The following is a 17,856-nucleotide window of genomic DNA, read 5'->3' on the forward strand; positions in this document are numbered from 1 at the left end:
ACAGTGCCTGGCCCATAGTGAATGGCTCAAGATGCCATCAATATTTATATTTAATAGTATAGATTCCAGTCAGGCAGAGGTGGTGCACAACTGTAATTCTATCACTCAGGAGGTAGAGGCAGGTGGATCTCTGCAAGTTTCAGGTCAGCTTGGTCTACAAAACTGGTTCCAGGACAGAAACCCTGGTCTTGAAGCCTTACTCCTACAAAATAGCATGGATTCGAATTTAGAAGGCACTTCAAAATATCAGTTTTTCAACATGGATAAATACAGGCCCCATTTGCAGTCTAGACCAGTGGTTCTCGACCTTTCCAAAGCTGTGATTCTTTAATCATGTTGTAGTGATGCTCCAACCAGTTATTGCTACCTCAGAACTATACTTTTGCTACTCTTGTAAGGCACAATATAAACATCTGATATCTGATATGTGACCCCTGTGAAAGGGTTGTCTGACCCCCAAAGGGGTCGTGACCTACAGGCCTAGAGTCATGGCTCCCAGCATTGCCTCCCATCAGGCTCTTGAAGCAAAGTGGGATGCAGTTTGGACTCTTGTCCGAGGTGGTCAGATCCTCAGTTCTACTAAGCAAGTGTACAATGTAAATATCTCACCCAAGTCCTATCACTGCTTTTAATCACTGCCTCAGTGGACATCATATGCTTAGAGCTGGATTAACCACTAATGAAGAAAGAACAAGGGAAAAATCCCACTAGTGGGGAAATAGAGAGCAGCTTGCTCATGCAATGCATTAGGGCTTCTAGGTCTTGTGAATATCATATGCCCCAGTACAGGGGAATGCCAGGGCCAGGAAGCAGGAGTGGGTGGGTTGGGGAGCACGGCAGGGGGAGGGTTTAAGGGGGCTTTGGGGATAGCATTTGAAATATAAAGAAAATAACTAATAAAAAATAAATTGAAAAAATTGTAGGTGTAGGGAGCATTTTCTATGAGTGTATGTATGCATGCATATGGTATGCATGTCTGGTGTCTGAAAAGGTCAGAGGTAGCCTCAAATTTCTAGGAACTGGAGTTATAGATGGTTGCAAGCTGCCCAATGAGTGCTATGGATTGCACCCCAGACCTCTACAAGAGCAGCAAGTACTCTAACCATGGTACTATCTCTCCAGCTCTACAATGGAATGTATTTACTTATTTTTCACTATGTAGACTTGAATGGCCTGGGACTTACACAGATCCACTTTCCTTTGCCTCGAGTGCTGTGATTAATAATAGAATATTGCAAGGCAACACAAGGAATGAAAAAATAATGATATTTACAATGGATTTTGTTTTTTCTGAGACAAGGTTTCTCCGTGTAGCTCTGGCTGTCCTGGAAGTTTCTCTGTAGACCAGGCTGGCCTCAAACTCACAGAGAGCAACCTGTCTCTACCTCCTGAGTGCCGAGATTGAAGGTGTGAGCCACTACCATCTGTCTATATTAATGGAATTCTATTTATTCAGTAAAACAAATGGAATTGGCAACTGCCATTAGGCAAAATGTGCCAGACTCAGAAAGACAAATAATGCTTGTTTTCTCCTCTATTTTGTTTATCAACACACACAAACATACATACCCCATAAAAGTAGAAAGATCTTGGAGAAAGGGAGAAGAAATCTTGAGTAGAGGAGAAAAGGAAAAAGAGGGTGACAATGCATGTGACATGAGAGCAGAAGGTGAGCTATGGGGTGGAGGGCAGAGGCTGGAAGTGGAAGATGATGACAAATTAGAAGAAACTACATAGGCGATGACACAGTGGGTCTGGGGAGGTGGCTCAGTGGATAGAGTCACTTGCCTTGGTGTTAAACCCCTAGCACCATATAAACTGGATGTGTTCTACATCCAGCCTGGTCTACAGAGTGAGTTCCAGGACTATACAGAGAAACCCTGTCTCAAAACAGCAACAACAACAAAACACACACACACACACACACAACTGGAATTCTACCACTCAGGAGCTTTAATTGTTCAAGATCCTCCTCAACTACATAAAGAGTTTGAGGTCAGCCTAGAATACATGAGTTCCTGCCACTGCCTGAGGATCCATCATCAGTTACTGGTTGGTGGGGAAATGAGACTTTCTTCTGAGGTATATCCACTGGTAAGGTGCCCATGCCTCTGTAATTAACCTTTCTCCCATGCTCGTGTAAGCAACTCAATTAACACATTGGGTGACCACAAATCAAAGCGGAGGTAGGAATAGCTGTACAAAAATATCAAAGGGAGGCCGGGCAGTGGTGGCACATGCCTTTAATCCCAGAACTTGGGAGGCAGAGGCAGGCAAATTTCTGAGTTCGAGGCCAGCCTGGTCTACAGAGTGAGTTCCAGGACCACAGAGTGAGTTCCACGACTATACAGAGAAACCCTGTCTCAAAACAGCAACAACAAAAATACCAAAGGGAAACTCGTTATATATAATCTATGGTAGTAAAACCACTAAGAAAAAGAACCAAATTCTCATTGTTTGCTAATTTGAAACCTAATAAAATCTCTAAATTTTATCAGTGTGGTTAACTACTCTCAGCTGTGTTAAGAACTAGTCAACCTTGGGCTTGGGCTTGTGTTGTCAGTTTGCTGGATTTATGGGTTATTTGAAATTTCCATAAGCTGAACCCCAACAGAAATTTCAGTGAGCCACATGGCTCTGTCTGTGATGTTTATCCCCATGACTCACAGGGAAAGTTCAGGCAGAGACACTAGTGAGACCAGGACCCTACACTTCTATCTAAATTCCTTACATTGCTGTCACTGAGCCTCCCTATAGACTGACCACAAATAAGAATTTTAGTCACCTTCTTTATCTGCCTCTGTCACTTCATCATCTTCCTTAGATTGTAAGGTTTCTGGAAAAGGGAAGAAAAAACCCAACCAACATGATTTTGCTTCCTGTACAAAGCAAAGATACAATATTGTGAACTACCTTCATTCTTAGGGAACAGGGGATAGGGAGGAGAGCTATGAATTGCTCTCCTCTGTACATGATACAGCTGTTGGCCACATGAAAGCATGCAGCTAAAGCTATCTGTGCAAGATCAAGACACTTAAAAGTTGCACCAGAGAGGAAGTGTCAGCATTTGGAGTCACTTCTCTGTAGAAGCATGTCCTCTACTTGGCTGTCAAGGCTCTGTGTGTACATGCCAGTAGACAGGTCTGTGTGCATATTTCTGTGCACATGTATGGGCCAGAGTTTGACATTTTCATGTCTTTCCCAGTTACTCTCAAATCTTAATGTTTAAAGATGTCTTGAATCACCATGCTTGACCTCCAGCTGTACTACAGAGCAATTGTGATAAAAAACTGCATGGTACTGGTACAACGAAAAACAGGTAGATCAATGGAATAGAATTGAAGACCCAGAAATGAACCTACACACCTATGGACACTTGATCTTTGACAAGGGAGCTAAAACCATCCAGTGGAAAAAAGACAGCATTTTCAACAAATGGTGCTGGCACAACTGGCGTTTATCATGTAGAAGAATGCGAATTGATCCATTCTTATCTCCTTGTACAAAGCTCAAGTCTAAGTGGATCAAAGACCTGCACATAAAACCAGAGACACTGAAACTTAGAGGAGAAAGTGGGGAAAAGCCTCGAAGATATGGGCACAGGGGAAAAAAATTCCTGAACAGAACAGCAATGGCTTGTGCTGTACGATCAAGGATCGACAAATGGGACCTCACTGTCAATAAGACAAAAAGGCCACCAATAGATTAGGAAAGGATTTTTACCAATCCTAAATCTGATAGGGGCTAATATCCAATATATACAAAGAGATCAAGAAGCTCAACTCCAAAAATTTAAATAACCCCATTAAAAAATGGGGTACAGAGCTAAACAAAGAATTCTCAACTGAAGAATACCGAAGGACTGAGAAGCACCTGAAAAAATGTTCCACATCGTTAATCATCAGGGAAATGCAAATCAAAACAACCCTGATATTCAACCTCACACCTGTCAGAATGGCTAAGATAAAAAATTCAGGTGGCAGCAGATTCTGGCGAGGATGTGGAGAAAGAGGAACACTCCTCCATTGCTGGTGAGATTGCAAGCTGGTACAGCCACTCTGGAAATCATTCTGGCGGTTCCTCAGAAAATTGGACATAGTACTACCAGAAGATCCAGCAATTCCTCTCCTGGGCATATACCCAGAAGAAGTTCCAACTGGTAATAAGGACACATGCTCCACTATGTTCATAGCAGCCTTATTTATAATAGCCAGAAGCTGGGAAGAACCCAGATGTCCCTAAACAGAACAATGGATACAGAAAATGTGGTACATTTACACAATAGAGTACTACTCAGCTATTAAAAACAATGAATTTATGAAATTCTTAGGCAAATAGATGTATCTGGAGGATATCATCCTGAGTGATGTAACCCAATCACAAAAGTCACTTGATATGCACTCACTGATAAGTGGATATTAGCCCAGAAACTTAGAATACCCAAGATACAATTTGCAAAACACATGAAACTCAAGAAGGAGGAAGACCAAAGTATGGATACTTCGTCCCTCCTTAGAATGGGGAACATAATACCTATGGAAGGAGTTACAGAGACAAAGTTTGGGGCTGAGATGAAAGGATGGACCATCCAGAGACTACCCCATCTATCCCATAATCAGCCACCAAACACAGACACTACTACATATGCCAGCAAGATTTTGATGAAAGGACTCTGAAATAACTGTCTCTTGTGAGGCTATGCCAGTGCCTGGCAAACACAGAAGTGGATTCCCACAGTCAGCTATTGGATGGAGCACAGGGACCCCAATGGAGGAGCTAGAGAAAGTACCCAAGGAGCTGAAGGGGTCTGCAACCCTATAGGTAGAACAACAATATGAACTAAACCAGTACCCACAGAGCTCGTGTCTCTAGCTGCATATGTATCAGAAGACGGCCTAGTCAGCCATCATTGGGAAAAGAGGCTCCTTGGTCTTGCAAACTTCATTTGCCCCAGTACAGGGCCAAGAAGTGGGAGTGGGTGGGTAGGGGAGCAAGTGGGGGGGGGGAAGGGTATAGGGGACTTTCGGGATAGCATTTGAAATGTAAAGAAAGAGACTATCTAATAAAAAATTGAAAAAAAAAAAAAAGAAAGAAAGAACACTTTACCTGTATGTATGCCCTTGTAACCTGTGCCTGCTGAAACCACAAGAGCACAGGATCCCCTGGAACTGACTTACAGATATCAGTTGCCATGTGGAAGCTGAAAACTGAACCTGGATTCTCTAGAAAAGCGACCAAGTGATCTTACCCTCTGAGCTGCCTCTCTGGTCACCAATCTTAGTTTTGGAGAGTCTCACTAAACCTGGATCTCACCATGGTTTAATGGGCTGACCAGACATCACCAGAGGTCACCCTGTCTCTGCCTCCTTGGTAGTGGTATTATAGCCACATGCTCCTCCCACCAGAATATTTAGAGGATTGAACTTTGGTTCTAGTGCAGGAAACATTTCTTTAACTATTTTATTGTCTTTTCGAGATTCAACCTTAGTAACACCAATGTACCCAAACACAGATGCAATTTAATGCAGTCAATATCAAGAGCCTCACTGATCATTCCTCAAAAAGAAGTTGTCAAGGAGCTATTAAATTCATGATAGAATCAATGGAACCAAGAAATCCCTCACCTCCAACCTTGTAGAAAAATATAAAGAGCCATATACCATGAAATAAACATTAAAGCCAGTGGGGATAGTGGTAAGAGGATAGACACAGATAACAATCAACTGGGGCTGAAGCACTCAACATTATTATCTAGTAAATTTGAAAGGATTGTTTGTGTATATACGGTATGAGATATATCATAGGTTTCAAGCATGTGTGTGCATATTGCTATGGATATGAGAGATAAACCTTAGGTTTCCCTCCTCAAAAAAAATTCACTATTAAAGACTTATTTTTAACTTGTAATTACATGTTTATGTGTGGGTATGTATCAGAGTCTTGTGCCAGCAGAGGACAGAGGTGTTGGATTTCTTGTACCCAGAGTTACACATAGTTCTGAGAATCTGATGAGGATGTTGGTAACCAAACTCCAAACCTGAATGCACATACGTAAGAATTCAAAGGACTAATCTTAAGATAAAAACCTACAGAGCATGTGGCTTTAACTGTGCCCATCTTTACACCCCACCCTGTTGGCAAACCTGATGTCTGCTCCGGCTCTGATCTTTGGTCATTCAGGATGGATTTACTGTCATCTTCTGAAGAAAACATTGTGCTTTCTGCAACAGAGAGGGAGAGTGAGTAAGTCAGTCTAATTGTCGCAGCTTGGTATGAGAATACTTCATGTCCAAACTATATAGAGGATTAAGACAAGTAAGTGCCTGCTTAGATTATGTTCCATGTAGTCTGTGATGTTGGGTCCTTTGCCTCACAAGTTCAGTAAAACAGTCGGCATAGGCAGGCAAAGATGCTCCTCCCATTTGCAACCTATAGCATGCATTCTACACTAGTTCTTCTGAGTGCCTTAGGATAGGTGTGACTATGAGGTGCTGGGTTGTAGGCATTAAGGGTTGTCCTTGGTTAGTCATCTCAATGCCTGCAAATTTCAGACCTGTGCTAGCAGCTTGCTATTAGAATGTAATGAGTTTGTTAATAAAACTTGTAATTACAGTTGTCTTCGGTTTTGTGTGTGCCAGCAGAGGACAGATGTGTGGGATTTCATGGAGCCTGAATTACATGTAGCTCTGAGAACCTGATGTGGATAACCAAACTCCGATCCTGCATACACACATAATAAAATTCTGGGGTCTTCTCGTGAGGCTAAGCCAGTGCCTGGCAAATACAGAAGTGGATGCTCACAGTCGTCTATTGGATGGAACACAGGGCCCCCAATGGAGGAGCTAGAGAGGTACCCAAGGAACTTAAGGTGTCTGTAACCCTATAAGAGGAACAATATGAACTAACCAGTACCCCCTGAGCTCATGCCTCTAGCTGCATATGTAGCAGAAGATAGCCTAGTTGGCCATCATTGGGAGGAGACACCCTTTGGTCTTGCAAATATTATATACCCCAGTACAGGGGAATGCCAGGGTCAGGAAGCAGGAGTAGGTGGGTCGGGGAGCAGAGCGGGGGTGTGGGGAGGTATAGGGGACTTTCAGAATAGCCCTTGAAAAGTAAAGGAAGAAAATATCTAATAAAAGATTGTTTTTTAAAAAAAGAATTCTGGGGTCTAATTCCTCAGATCAAAACCAATAAAATGTTTATTTAAGTATACCCCATCTGTACACCCAACCCAGCCTGCAAACCTGACGTCTGTTCCACTTCTGATCCACTGTCTTTCAGGATTGCTTTACTGACATTTTCTGAAGGAGACATTGTGCTTTCTGCAACAGAGAAGGAGAGTAAATAAGTCAGTCTAATTGTCGCAGCTTGGTATGAGAATACTTCATGTCCAAACTACATAAAGGATTAAGACAAGTAAGTGCCTGCTTAGATTATGTTCCATGTAGTCTGTGATGTTGGGTCCTTTGCCTCACAAGTTCAGTAAAACAGTCGGCATAGGCAGGCAAAGATGCTCCTTCCATTTGCAACCTATAGCATGCATTCTACACTAGTTCCTCTGAGTGCCTTAGGATAGGTGTGACTATGAGGTGCTGGGTTGTAGGCATTAAGGGTTGTCCTTGGTTAGTCATCTCAATGCCTGCAAATTTCAGACCTGTGCTAGCAGCTTGCTATTAGAATGTAATGAGTTTGTTAATAAAACTTGTAATTACAGGTGTCTTCGGTTTTGTGTGCGCCAGCAGAGGACAGATGTGTGGGATTTCATGGAGCCTGAATTACATGTAGCTCTGAGAACCTGATGTGGATAACCAAACTCCAATCTTGCATACACACATATTAAAATTCTGGGGTCTTCTCGTGAGGCTATGCCAGTGCCTGGCAAATACAGAAGTGGATATTCACAGTTGTCTATTGGATGGAACACAGGGCCCCCAATGGAGGAGCTAGAGAGGTACCCAAGGAACTTAAGGTGTCTGTAACCCTATAAGAGGAACAATATGAACTAACCAGTACCCCCTGAGCTCATGCCTCTAGCTGCATATGTAGCAGAAGATAGCCTAGTTGGCCATCATTGGGAGGAGAGGCCCCTTGGTCTTGCAAATATTATATACCGCAGTACAGGGGAATGCCAGGGTCAGGAAGCAGGAGTAGGTGGGACGGGGAGCAGAGCGGGGGTGTGGGGGGGGGGTATAGGGGACTTTCAGAATAGCCCTTGAAAAGTAAAGGAAGAAAATATCTAATAAAAGATTGTTTTTAAAAAAAGAATTCTGGGGTCTAATTCCTCAGATCAAAACCAATAAAATGTTTATTTAAGTATACCCATCTGTACACCCAACCCAGCCTGCAAACCTGACGTCTGCTCCTGCTCTGATCCACTGTCTTTCAGGATTGCTTTACTGACATTTTCTGAAGGAGACATTGTGCTTTCTGCAACAGAGAAGGAGAGTAAATAAGTCAGTCTAATTGTCGCAGCTTGGTATGAGAATACTTCATGTCCAAACTACATAAAGGATTAAGACAAGTAAGTGCCTGCTCAGATTATGTTTCATGTAGTCTGTGATATTTGGTCCTTTGCCTCAAAAGTTCAGTAAAACAGTCGGCATAGGCAGGCAAAGATGCTCCTCCCATTTGCAACCTATAGCATGCATTCTACACTAGTTCTTCTGAGTGCCTTAGGATAGGTGTGACTATGAGGTGCTGGGTTGTAGGCATTAAGGGTTGTCCTTGGTTAGTCATCTCAATGCCTTCAAATTTCAGACCTGTGCTAGCAGCTTGCTATTAGAATGTAATGAGTTTGTTAGTAAAACTTGTAATTACAGGTGTCTTCGGTTTTGTGTGCGCCAGCAGAGGACAGATGTGTGGGATTTCGTGGAGCCTGAATTACTATATGTAGCTCTGAGAACCTGATGTGGGTAACCAAACTCCAATCCTGCATGGACACCCATTAGATTTCAGGGTTATAATTCCTCAGATCAAAGCCTATAAAACTTGTGGCTTTAAGTGTACGCATCTTTACACCCCTACCCAGCCTGCAAACCTGAAGTCTGTTCCACTTCTTCTGGTCCACTGTCTTTCAGGTTTGCTCTACCGTCATTTTCTGAAGGAGACATTGTGCTTTCTGCAACAGAGAGGAAGAGTTAATAAGTCAGTCAATCTAATTACTCGAGCTGTCTAATCTACAGAGGGATTTAAGGCAAGCCTCTACTTAGTTCATGCCCCTAGTTGTCTGTGATGTCAAGCCCTTTCCCTCAGAAGTACAAAAGCACCATTCTCAGAGACCATCCCGTGAGAAAACGAGCCCTTCACAATCTCCCTAATAGGCCAAATGGCCCCGTGCTAGGAGTTGGTTATCACTCACTCCTCCCTATTCCCTTCCTGGCACCAGAAGCTGTAAAAGCTGAATTATAGTCCCCTCTCCCCTATCTCTTCCTGAACTCCCATGCAATCCAAGGACACGAGTTAAGCCTGAACCTGGCCTGACACCCAAGGCTGTCAAGGAGGATCTAGGTTCCGGAGCTAAGATGCAGAGTGCCCGCCGCCTGACTTTAGCTCTCATGTCAGCAGATTCCCACTTCTTTATTCTTTATAAAATTCCCCCTCGACCCCTCCCTATTCCCTGAGATGTATGCTTTAAAACAAGGCACCTCAGCCTAATAAACGAGACCTTGATAGGTACCCTTCTTGGTCTCCTGCCTCTCCTTCCCTTCCTCCCATTTCCTTCCAGGTTTGTGGTCCCCCTTGCACCCAGGAATAACTGAATCCCGCAGGACAGGATACAGCATCAGAGATAGGCAAAAAGATAGCCACCATTTGGAACAGAACACATGCACCCTGCACTAGTTTTCTGTGTGGCATAGCTTAGGTGACACAATGAGGTATTGGTCACAGGATTTAAGGGTTAGTTCATCTTCATTAGTCTACCTCAATGCCACCCAATTTCAGAACTGTGTACATACCTATTCGCTTAATACTTGTAATTAGAGCTGTCTTCAAGTTTGTGTGTGTCATGTGCGTGCACAGGTGTCAACCATGGTCTCTTTCCTCTGTAGGCACCTACTTGTTTTTTTTTTTTTAATTTGTACATGTCTATGTGTGTATGCATGTGCCCTTTCAGGCCAGAAGAGGACAGCAAACTATGTGGAACCGTTTTTAAGGGAAGCTCTCAGCCATGTGAATGTGGGTTCCTTGAAGGAACATGACTTTGCTTCTTGTTCAAAGAAGAGATACCATTTTATCAGCTCCCCCACCCTTAGGGAACAGAGGATAGGAAGAAGAGCTGTGAACTGCTGTTCCCTGGACATAATACAGCTGTTGGGCACATGAAGACACTCAGCCATGGCTACCTTTTTCAATATCAAGACACTTAAAATTGAATCAGATTGGGTAGTGGCTCCTGAGGAAGTGTTAGCATTTGGAGTCACTTTTCTGTTGGAGCTTGTCCTCTGCTTGGTTATCAGAGCTCTCTCTGTGTGGACAAGCAAGTCCATGTGCACATTTGTGTGCACACATATGGACCAGAGTTTGACTTTCCATGTCTTTCTTGCTCACTCACAATCTTAATGTTTAAAGAGGTCTATATCTTTAAGAATGCCTTGCCTGCCCTTGATATTGCAAATTTCATATGCCCCAGTACAGAGGAATGCCAGAGCTAAGAAGTGGGAGTGGGTGGGTGGGGGAGCAGGGCGGAGGGAGAGTATAGGAACTTTGGGGATAGCATTTCAAAAATATAAAAAGAAAATATCTTAAAATTTTTTTTAAAATGCCTTGCCTGTATGCATGTCCCTGTAACCTGTGTAGGCTATGCTCGCTGAGACCACAAGAGGGCAGATTCCCTGAAACTACTTAAAGATATAAGCTCGCAAGTGGTAGCTTAAACCTGAAACTGGGTTCTTCAGAAAAGTGGCCAAGTGATCATCTTCCAGTCTCTGTTTTCTCAGTGGTGGTATTATTGGCACAACCTCTTTAGCAGGCATATTTAGATAGCCTGGCAATTGAACTCTGGTCCTCGAGTGCAGGAAACCTTTCTATGACTGGACAAGCCTCAAGATACAACCTTATTAATAACAGCTTTATACACAAACACAGATGCAACTTCATGCAGTCAATATAAAGAGCATAGCTGATCATTTACCTCCAAGAAATTTGTAAGGTTATTTTAAAATTCATGACAGAATCATTTGAACCAAGAAACCCCATCCCCCAAAACTTGCTGACAAATACAGTAATATACCCTGAAAGAAAACATTTAAGTAGGGAATAGCTGTATGAGGACAGGCATAAAGAACAGTCCACTAGGGCTCAGAAACCCAAATAACCCTTCCCGACATCTACCTCGACACTGTATAAGTATTCATGTACATATTTGTGTGGTATGCAATCAGTCTTAAGTGTGTGTGTGTGTGTTTGTGTGTGTGTAAATGTGGGTGCCAGAGATCAACCTTAGGCTTCTTTCCTCAGAAAATATCCACTACTAAAACAAAGACTTATTTTTAACTTGTAATTACATGTCTATGTGTCGTATGTATGAGCCATGTGCCAGCAGAGAACCGAGGTGTTGGATTTCTAGGGTCCGAGCACTTATATGTAGCTTTTAGAACTACTTGTGGGTGCTGGTAACCAAACTTCAAAACTGCATGCACATACATAAGAATTCAAAGGTCTAATTCTTCAGATAAAAATTTATAGAGCATGTGGCTTCATGTGTACCCATCTTTCCACCCGACCCTGCTGGCAAACCTGATGTCTGCTCCTGCTCTGGTCCTTGGTCTTTCTGGACTGATTTACTGTCATTTTCTGGAGAAGTCATTTTTCTTTCTGCAAGAGGGAGGAAGAGTGAATAAGTCAGTCTCATTGTCCTCTGCTTGGTATGAGAATGCTTCATGTCCAAACTACATAAAGGATTAAGGCAAGTAAGTGCCTGCTCTGATTATGTTCCATGTAGTCTGTGATATTTGGTCCTTTGCCTCAAAAGTTCAGTAAAACAGTCGGCATAGGCAGGCAAAGATGCTCCTCCCATTTGCAACCTATAACATGCATTCTACACTAATTCCTCTGAGTGCCTTAGGATAGGTGTGACTATGAGGTGCTGGGTTATAGGCATTAAGGGTTGTCCTTGGTTAGTCATCTCAAAGCCTTCAAATTTCAGACCTGTGCTAGCAGCTTGCTATTAGAATGTAATGAGTTTGTAAATAAAACTTGTAATTACAGGTGTCTTCGGTTTTGTGTGTGCCAGCAGAGGACAGATGTGTGGGATTTCGTGGAGCCTGAATTACATGTAGCTCTGAGAACCTGATGTGGGTAACCAAACTCCAATCCTGCATGGACACCCATTAGGATTCAGGGTAATAATTCCTCAGATCAAAGCCTATAAAACATGTGGCTTTAAGTGTACACATCTTTACACCCTCACCCAGCCTGCAAACCTGACTTCTGTTCCTCTTCCAATCCACGGTCTTTCAAGATTGCTTTACTGTCTTTTTCTTGAGGACCCATTGTGCTTTCTGCAACAGAGAGGAAGAGTTAATAAGTCAGTCAGTCTTATTACTCGAGCTGTCTAATCTACAGAGGGGCTTAAGGCAAGCCTCTGCTTATTTTATGCCCCTAGTTGTCTGTGATGTCAAGCCCTTTGCCTCTGAATTATAAAACCAGCAGAGATAGGCAGTCAAAGATGCCCACCATTTGGAACCTAAAAAGTGCATCCTGCACTAGCTTTCTGTGTAGCTTAGTAGGTGACACAATGAGGTGCTGGGTCACAGGCACAAAGGGTTAGTTCATCATCATTAGTCTATTTCAATGCCTTCAGATTTCATACCTGTGTACACAGCTATTCCCTTGATACTTGTGATTAGAGTGGTCTTCAACTTTGTGTGTGTTCATGTGGGTGCACAGGTGTCAACCATGTTCTTCTATAGACACCTACTTGGTTTTTTTAGGAAAAAAATACGTTTTTTGTACATGTTTATGTATGTATGCATGTGCCCTTGCAGGCCAGAAGAAGACAGCAAACTCTGTGGAACCGTTTTTAAGCTCTGAGCCACGTGAATGTGGGTTCCTTGAAGGAACATGACTTTGCTTTTTGCTCAAAGATGAGATACCATTTTGTATCAAATCCCCCAACTTTTAAGAAACAGAGGATCGGAAGGAGATCTGAACTGTTGTTCTCTGGACATGATAAAGCTGTTGGGCAAATGAAGCCATGCAGCTTTCGACACCTATGCTACATCAAGACACTTAAAATTGCATCAGAGATTGGGTAGGGGTTCCTGAGGATCTGTTAGCAGTTGGAGTCACTTTTCTGTGGGAGCTCATCATCTCCTTGGTTGTCAGAGCTCTCTCTTTGGAGACATGCAGGTGTGCAAGTACATATGCACATTTGTGTGCACATACATGGACCAGAGTTTGACTTCTTGTCTTTCTCAGATACTCTCCATCTTTATGTTTAAATATTTATCTTTACTTAACAATGCTTTGCCTACCTACAGAGTGGGAAAAATTCTTCACAAACCCCATATCTGATAGAAGACTAATATCCAAAATATATTTTAAAAAAACACTCAAGAAGCTAACCACCAAAAAAACTAATCAACATGATCAAAATATGGATTACAGAACTCAGAATTCACAGCAGATGAATCTTGAATGGCTGAGAATCACCTAAAGAAACTTTCAAAGTCCTTAGTTAACTTGCAAATCAAAATGACCCTGAGATTCCACCTTACACCAATCAGAATGGCTAAGATCAATATGTGACAGCCATGAGAAAGAGGAACATTCCTCCACTGCTACAATCCTTCTGGAAATCATTCTGGAGGTTCCTCAGATAATTGATCTACCTGAAGGCCAGCTATACCGCTCTTGAGAATATACCCAAAAGATACCCCACCAGGCCACAGGGGCATGTGTTCCACTATGTTCATAGTGGCCTTGCCTCCAATAACCAGAAGCTGGAAACAGCCCAGATGTCCCACAACAGAAGAATGGATACAGAAAATGTGATTCATTTACACAATGAAATACTACTCAGCTATTAAGAACCATGACATGCTGGGTTTCCCAGGGAAATGGATGGAACTAGAAAATATCATCCTGAGTGAGGTAACTCAGATTCAAAAGGACATGCATGGTATGTACTCACTAGTAAGTGGATATTAACCAAAGGAAAAAAGTACAGAATATCTGAGATAGAATCCACAGAACTCAAGAATGTTAACAAGCTGAAGGGCCCAAGTAAGGATGCCTCAATCCCAGTTGGGAGGGAGAAGAAAGCAATCACAGTAGGGGGGAGGGATGGAGGGAACTGGGTGTAAAAGGAAACTAAGAGCAGAAGAGGGGAACATAATCAGGAATTAGATCAGGGAAAAGGACTGAAGCCCTGAGGGCCAAATGAAAGAATGGAAACGGGCAACCTCAGCAGGTAGGAGGTAGAGGGACCCTCCAGAATGTACTAGAGACCTGGGAGGTAAGAGACTCTCAGCAATCAAAGGGAGGGAATCTTAGATGAAATGCCCTACAGAGGGAGAACTTGTAAAGCCCACCTCCAGCACAAAGAAGGGCATCAAATGAGAGAGGGGATTGCCATCCCATAGTCAGAAACTCTGACCCATAATTGTTCCTATCTGAAAGAACTGCAGGAATGAAATGGAGAAGAGGAGCCAGAGGAAAAGAAGGTCCAGTGACAGGCACAAAGTGGGATCTAGCTCAAATGGAGGCTCCTAGGCCTGACAATATTACTAAGGCTATAGAGCGCTCACAAAGAGACTTATCATGACTGCACTCCAAAAGACCCAACAAGCAGCTGAGAGAGTCAGATGCAGATATTTATATCCAACCCATGGACAGAAGCTGCTGACTCCTGGTTGAATTAGGAAAAAGCTGGAAGAAGCTGAGGAGGAAGAGGAAGAGGGGGAGGAGGGAGAGGGGGAGAGGGGAGCGGGAGGGGGGAGGGGGAGCGGGAGGAGGGGGAGCGGGAGGAGGGGGGGCGAGAGGAGGGGGGGCGAGAGGAGGGGGGGCGAGAGGAGGGGGGGCGAGAGGAGGGGGGGCGAGAGGAGGGGGGGCGAGAGGAGGGGGGGCGAGAGGAGGGGGGGCGAGAGGAGGGGGGGCGAGAGGAGGGGGGGCGAGAGGAGGGGGGGCGAGAGGAGGGGGGGCGAGAGGAGGGGGGGCGAGAGGAGGGGGGCGAGAGGAGGGGGGGCGAGAGGAGGGGGGGCGAGAGGAGGGGGGCGAGAGGAGGGGGGGCGAGAGGAGGGGGGGCGAGAGGAGGGGGGGCGAGAGGAGGGGGGGCGAGAGGAGGGGGGGCGAGAGGAGGGGGGGCGAGAGGAGGGGGGCGAGAGGAGGGGGGGCGAGAGGAGGGGGGGCGAGAGGAGGGGGGGCGAGAGGAGGGGGGGCGAGAGGAGGGGGGGCGAGAGGAGGGGGAGCGAGAGGAGGGGGAGCGAGAGGAGGGGGAGCGAGAGGAGGGGGAGCGAGAGGAGGAGGACCCTGTAGAAGAACCAACAGTCTCAACTAACCTGGACCCCTGAGATCTCTCAACACTGGGCCACCAGCCAAGCAGCATACATCAGCTGATATGAGGCCCCCAACACATATACAGCAGAGGACTTCTGGGTCTGGGTTCAGTCAGAGAAGATGCACCTAACCCTTAGGAACCTGGAGGCCTCAGGGAGTGGGAAGGTATGGTGGGGTCCGGGATAGGGAGGTGGAGCCATTCCAGTGAAGACAAAGCAGGAAGGAGGTATGAGATGTGAAACAGTCAGAGGACTGGGAGGGGGATAAAATCTGGAGTATAAAAAAATAAGATTAAATAATTTTTTTTAATTATGCTTTGCCTGTATACATGTCTCTGTAACCTGTGTAGGCTATGCCTGCTGAGACCACAAGAGGGCAGATTTAATTTACAGTCTTCTTCATTCATTCATTAAACATAGTCCCAAATAATCTATTGCATGATTGAAAAAAAATACATTTTCTCTTTATATAAAGCTTTAATCCCAGCAGAGGTAGGCAGATCTCTGTAAACTCAAGTCCAGTCTAGTCTACATAGAGAATTCCAGGCCAGTCAGGACTGCATAGTGAGACCCCATCTTAAAAAGAAAATACTCAAATTGAATATAAGAACACATAACAAAAAAATCATCCATCATGACATGAGGTCCAGGGATGGTTCAATATACAAAAATTTATTAGTGTGATCTACCAGATAAATGAATTGGGGGAAAAACATGATTACCTCATTATATGCTGAAAAGTCCTTTAACAAAAAGCCAACACACCCTTCATGATAAAAAAAAAAAAAAGTTGAAGATGACAGTCTGGGACCAGCAGGAGCAGGGACACAGGGCTCCTGTGTCCTGGTCCCAGACACTCCCAGTTGTGTTGGAACAGATGTTGTGTTCCACTCACCAGTGATCCTAAGATCCTGGGCATGCTAGGGCACCTGGTGAGTGGAGAGTCCTCTGGGGGACTGTCATCTTCAACTTAGGTTTCATGATGATGATAGAGGACTATAAGGACATAAATAACACTTAAAGAAATAAAGGAGAACACAGGTAAACAAGTAGAACCCCTTAAAGAAGAAACACAAAAATCCCTTAAAGAGTTACAGGAAAGCACATCTAAACAAGAGAAAGAATTGAATAAAACCATCCAGGATCTAAAGATGGAAGTAGAAACAATAAAGAAATCACAAAGGGAGACAACTCTGGAAATAGAAAACCTAGGAAAGAAGTCAGAAGCCATAGATGCAAGCATCACCAAGAGAATAAAAAAAGAGAATCTCAGGTGCACAAGATACCATAGAAAACATTGACACAACAATCAAAATGCAAAAATATTCAAACCCAAAACATTCAGGAAATTCAGGATACAATAAGAACAAATCTAAGGATAACAAAGATAGCTACATGAACAGAATTCCAACTCTAACAACAAAAATAACAGGAAGCAACAATGACTTGGCCTTGATATCTCTTAATATCAATGGACTCAATTCAACAATAAAAAAGCATAGACTAACAGACTGGTTACATAAACAGGACCCAACATGTTGCTGCATACAGGAGAGCCACCTCAGTGACAAAGACAGACACTAACTCAGAGTAAAAGGCTGGAAAACAATTCTCTGAGCAAATGGTCCCAAGAAACAAGATGGGGTAGCCATTCTAATATGGAATAAAATCAACTTTCAACCGAAAATTATCAAAAAAGGACACACACTTAATACTCAAAGGTAAAATTTACCAAGATGAACTCTCAATTATGAATATCTATGCTCCCAATGGAAGGGAATCCATATTCATTTAAGAAACTTTACTAGAGCTCAAAGCACACATAGCAACACACACAATAATAATGGGAGATGTCAACACCCCACTCTCATCAGTGGACAGATCATGGAAACAGAAACTGAAAAGAGACTGTGAAACTAACAGAAATTATAAAACAAAAGTATTTAACAGACATCTATAGAACATTCTATCCTAAAAGAAAAGGATATACCTTCTTCTCAGCGCCTCATGGTACCTTCTCCAAAACTGACCATATAATCAGTCACAAAACAGGCATCAACAGACACAAGAAAATTGAAATAATCCCATGCATCCTATCAGATCAACACGGACTAAGGCTGATCTTCAATAACATAAAAAAAATAGCCCACATATGATTGCAAGCTTGTACAACCACTCTGGAAATCAGCCTGGCAGTTCCTCAGAAAATTGGACATAGTACTACTGGAAGATCCAGCAATACCTCTCCTGGGCATATCCAGAAGATGTTCCAACTGGTAATAAGGACACATGTTCCACTATGTTCATAGCAGCCTTATTTATAATAGCCAGAAGCTGGAAAGAACCCAGATGCCCT

At 43.5% G+C, this 17,856-nt stretch overlaps 1 protein-coding gene across 1 annotated transcript in view; it reads right to left on the bottom strand.

The window, feature by feature from the left end:
• The window catches only part of LOC147003412 (NACHT, LRR and PYD domains-containing protein 5-like), a 38,633-nt gene extending 26,138 nt beyond the window's left edge, over nt 1-12,495 (bottom strand). The window contains exons 1-7 of the mRNA XM_085842469.1: nt 12,426-12,495; nt 11,740-11,817; nt 9,041-9,121; nt 8,353-8,430; nt 7,248-7,325; nt 6,144-6,221; nt 2,786-2,836 (exon numbers count right to left, since the gene is read on the bottom strand). Of these exons, the coding sequence (XP_085698595.1) occupies nt 2,786-2,836; nt 6,144-6,221; nt 7,248-7,325; nt 8,353-8,430; nt 9,041-9,121; nt 11,740-11,817; nt 12,426-12,495 (514 nt within the window). The remainder of the gene's footprint in view (nt 1-2,785; nt 2,837-6,143; nt 6,222-7,247; nt 7,326-8,352; nt 8,431-9,040; nt 9,122-11,739; nt 11,818-12,425) is intronic.
• Nucleotides 12,496-17,856: the final 5,361 nt, after the last annotated feature.

This window comes from Mus caroli, unplaced genomic scaffold (genome assembly GCF_978045245.1).
Source record: "Mus caroli unplaced genomic scaffold, Mus_caroli_1 scaffold_8, whole genome shotgun sequence".
Lineage (NCBI taxonomy): Eukaryota > Metazoa > Chordata > Mammalia > Rodentia > Muridae > Mus > Mus caroli.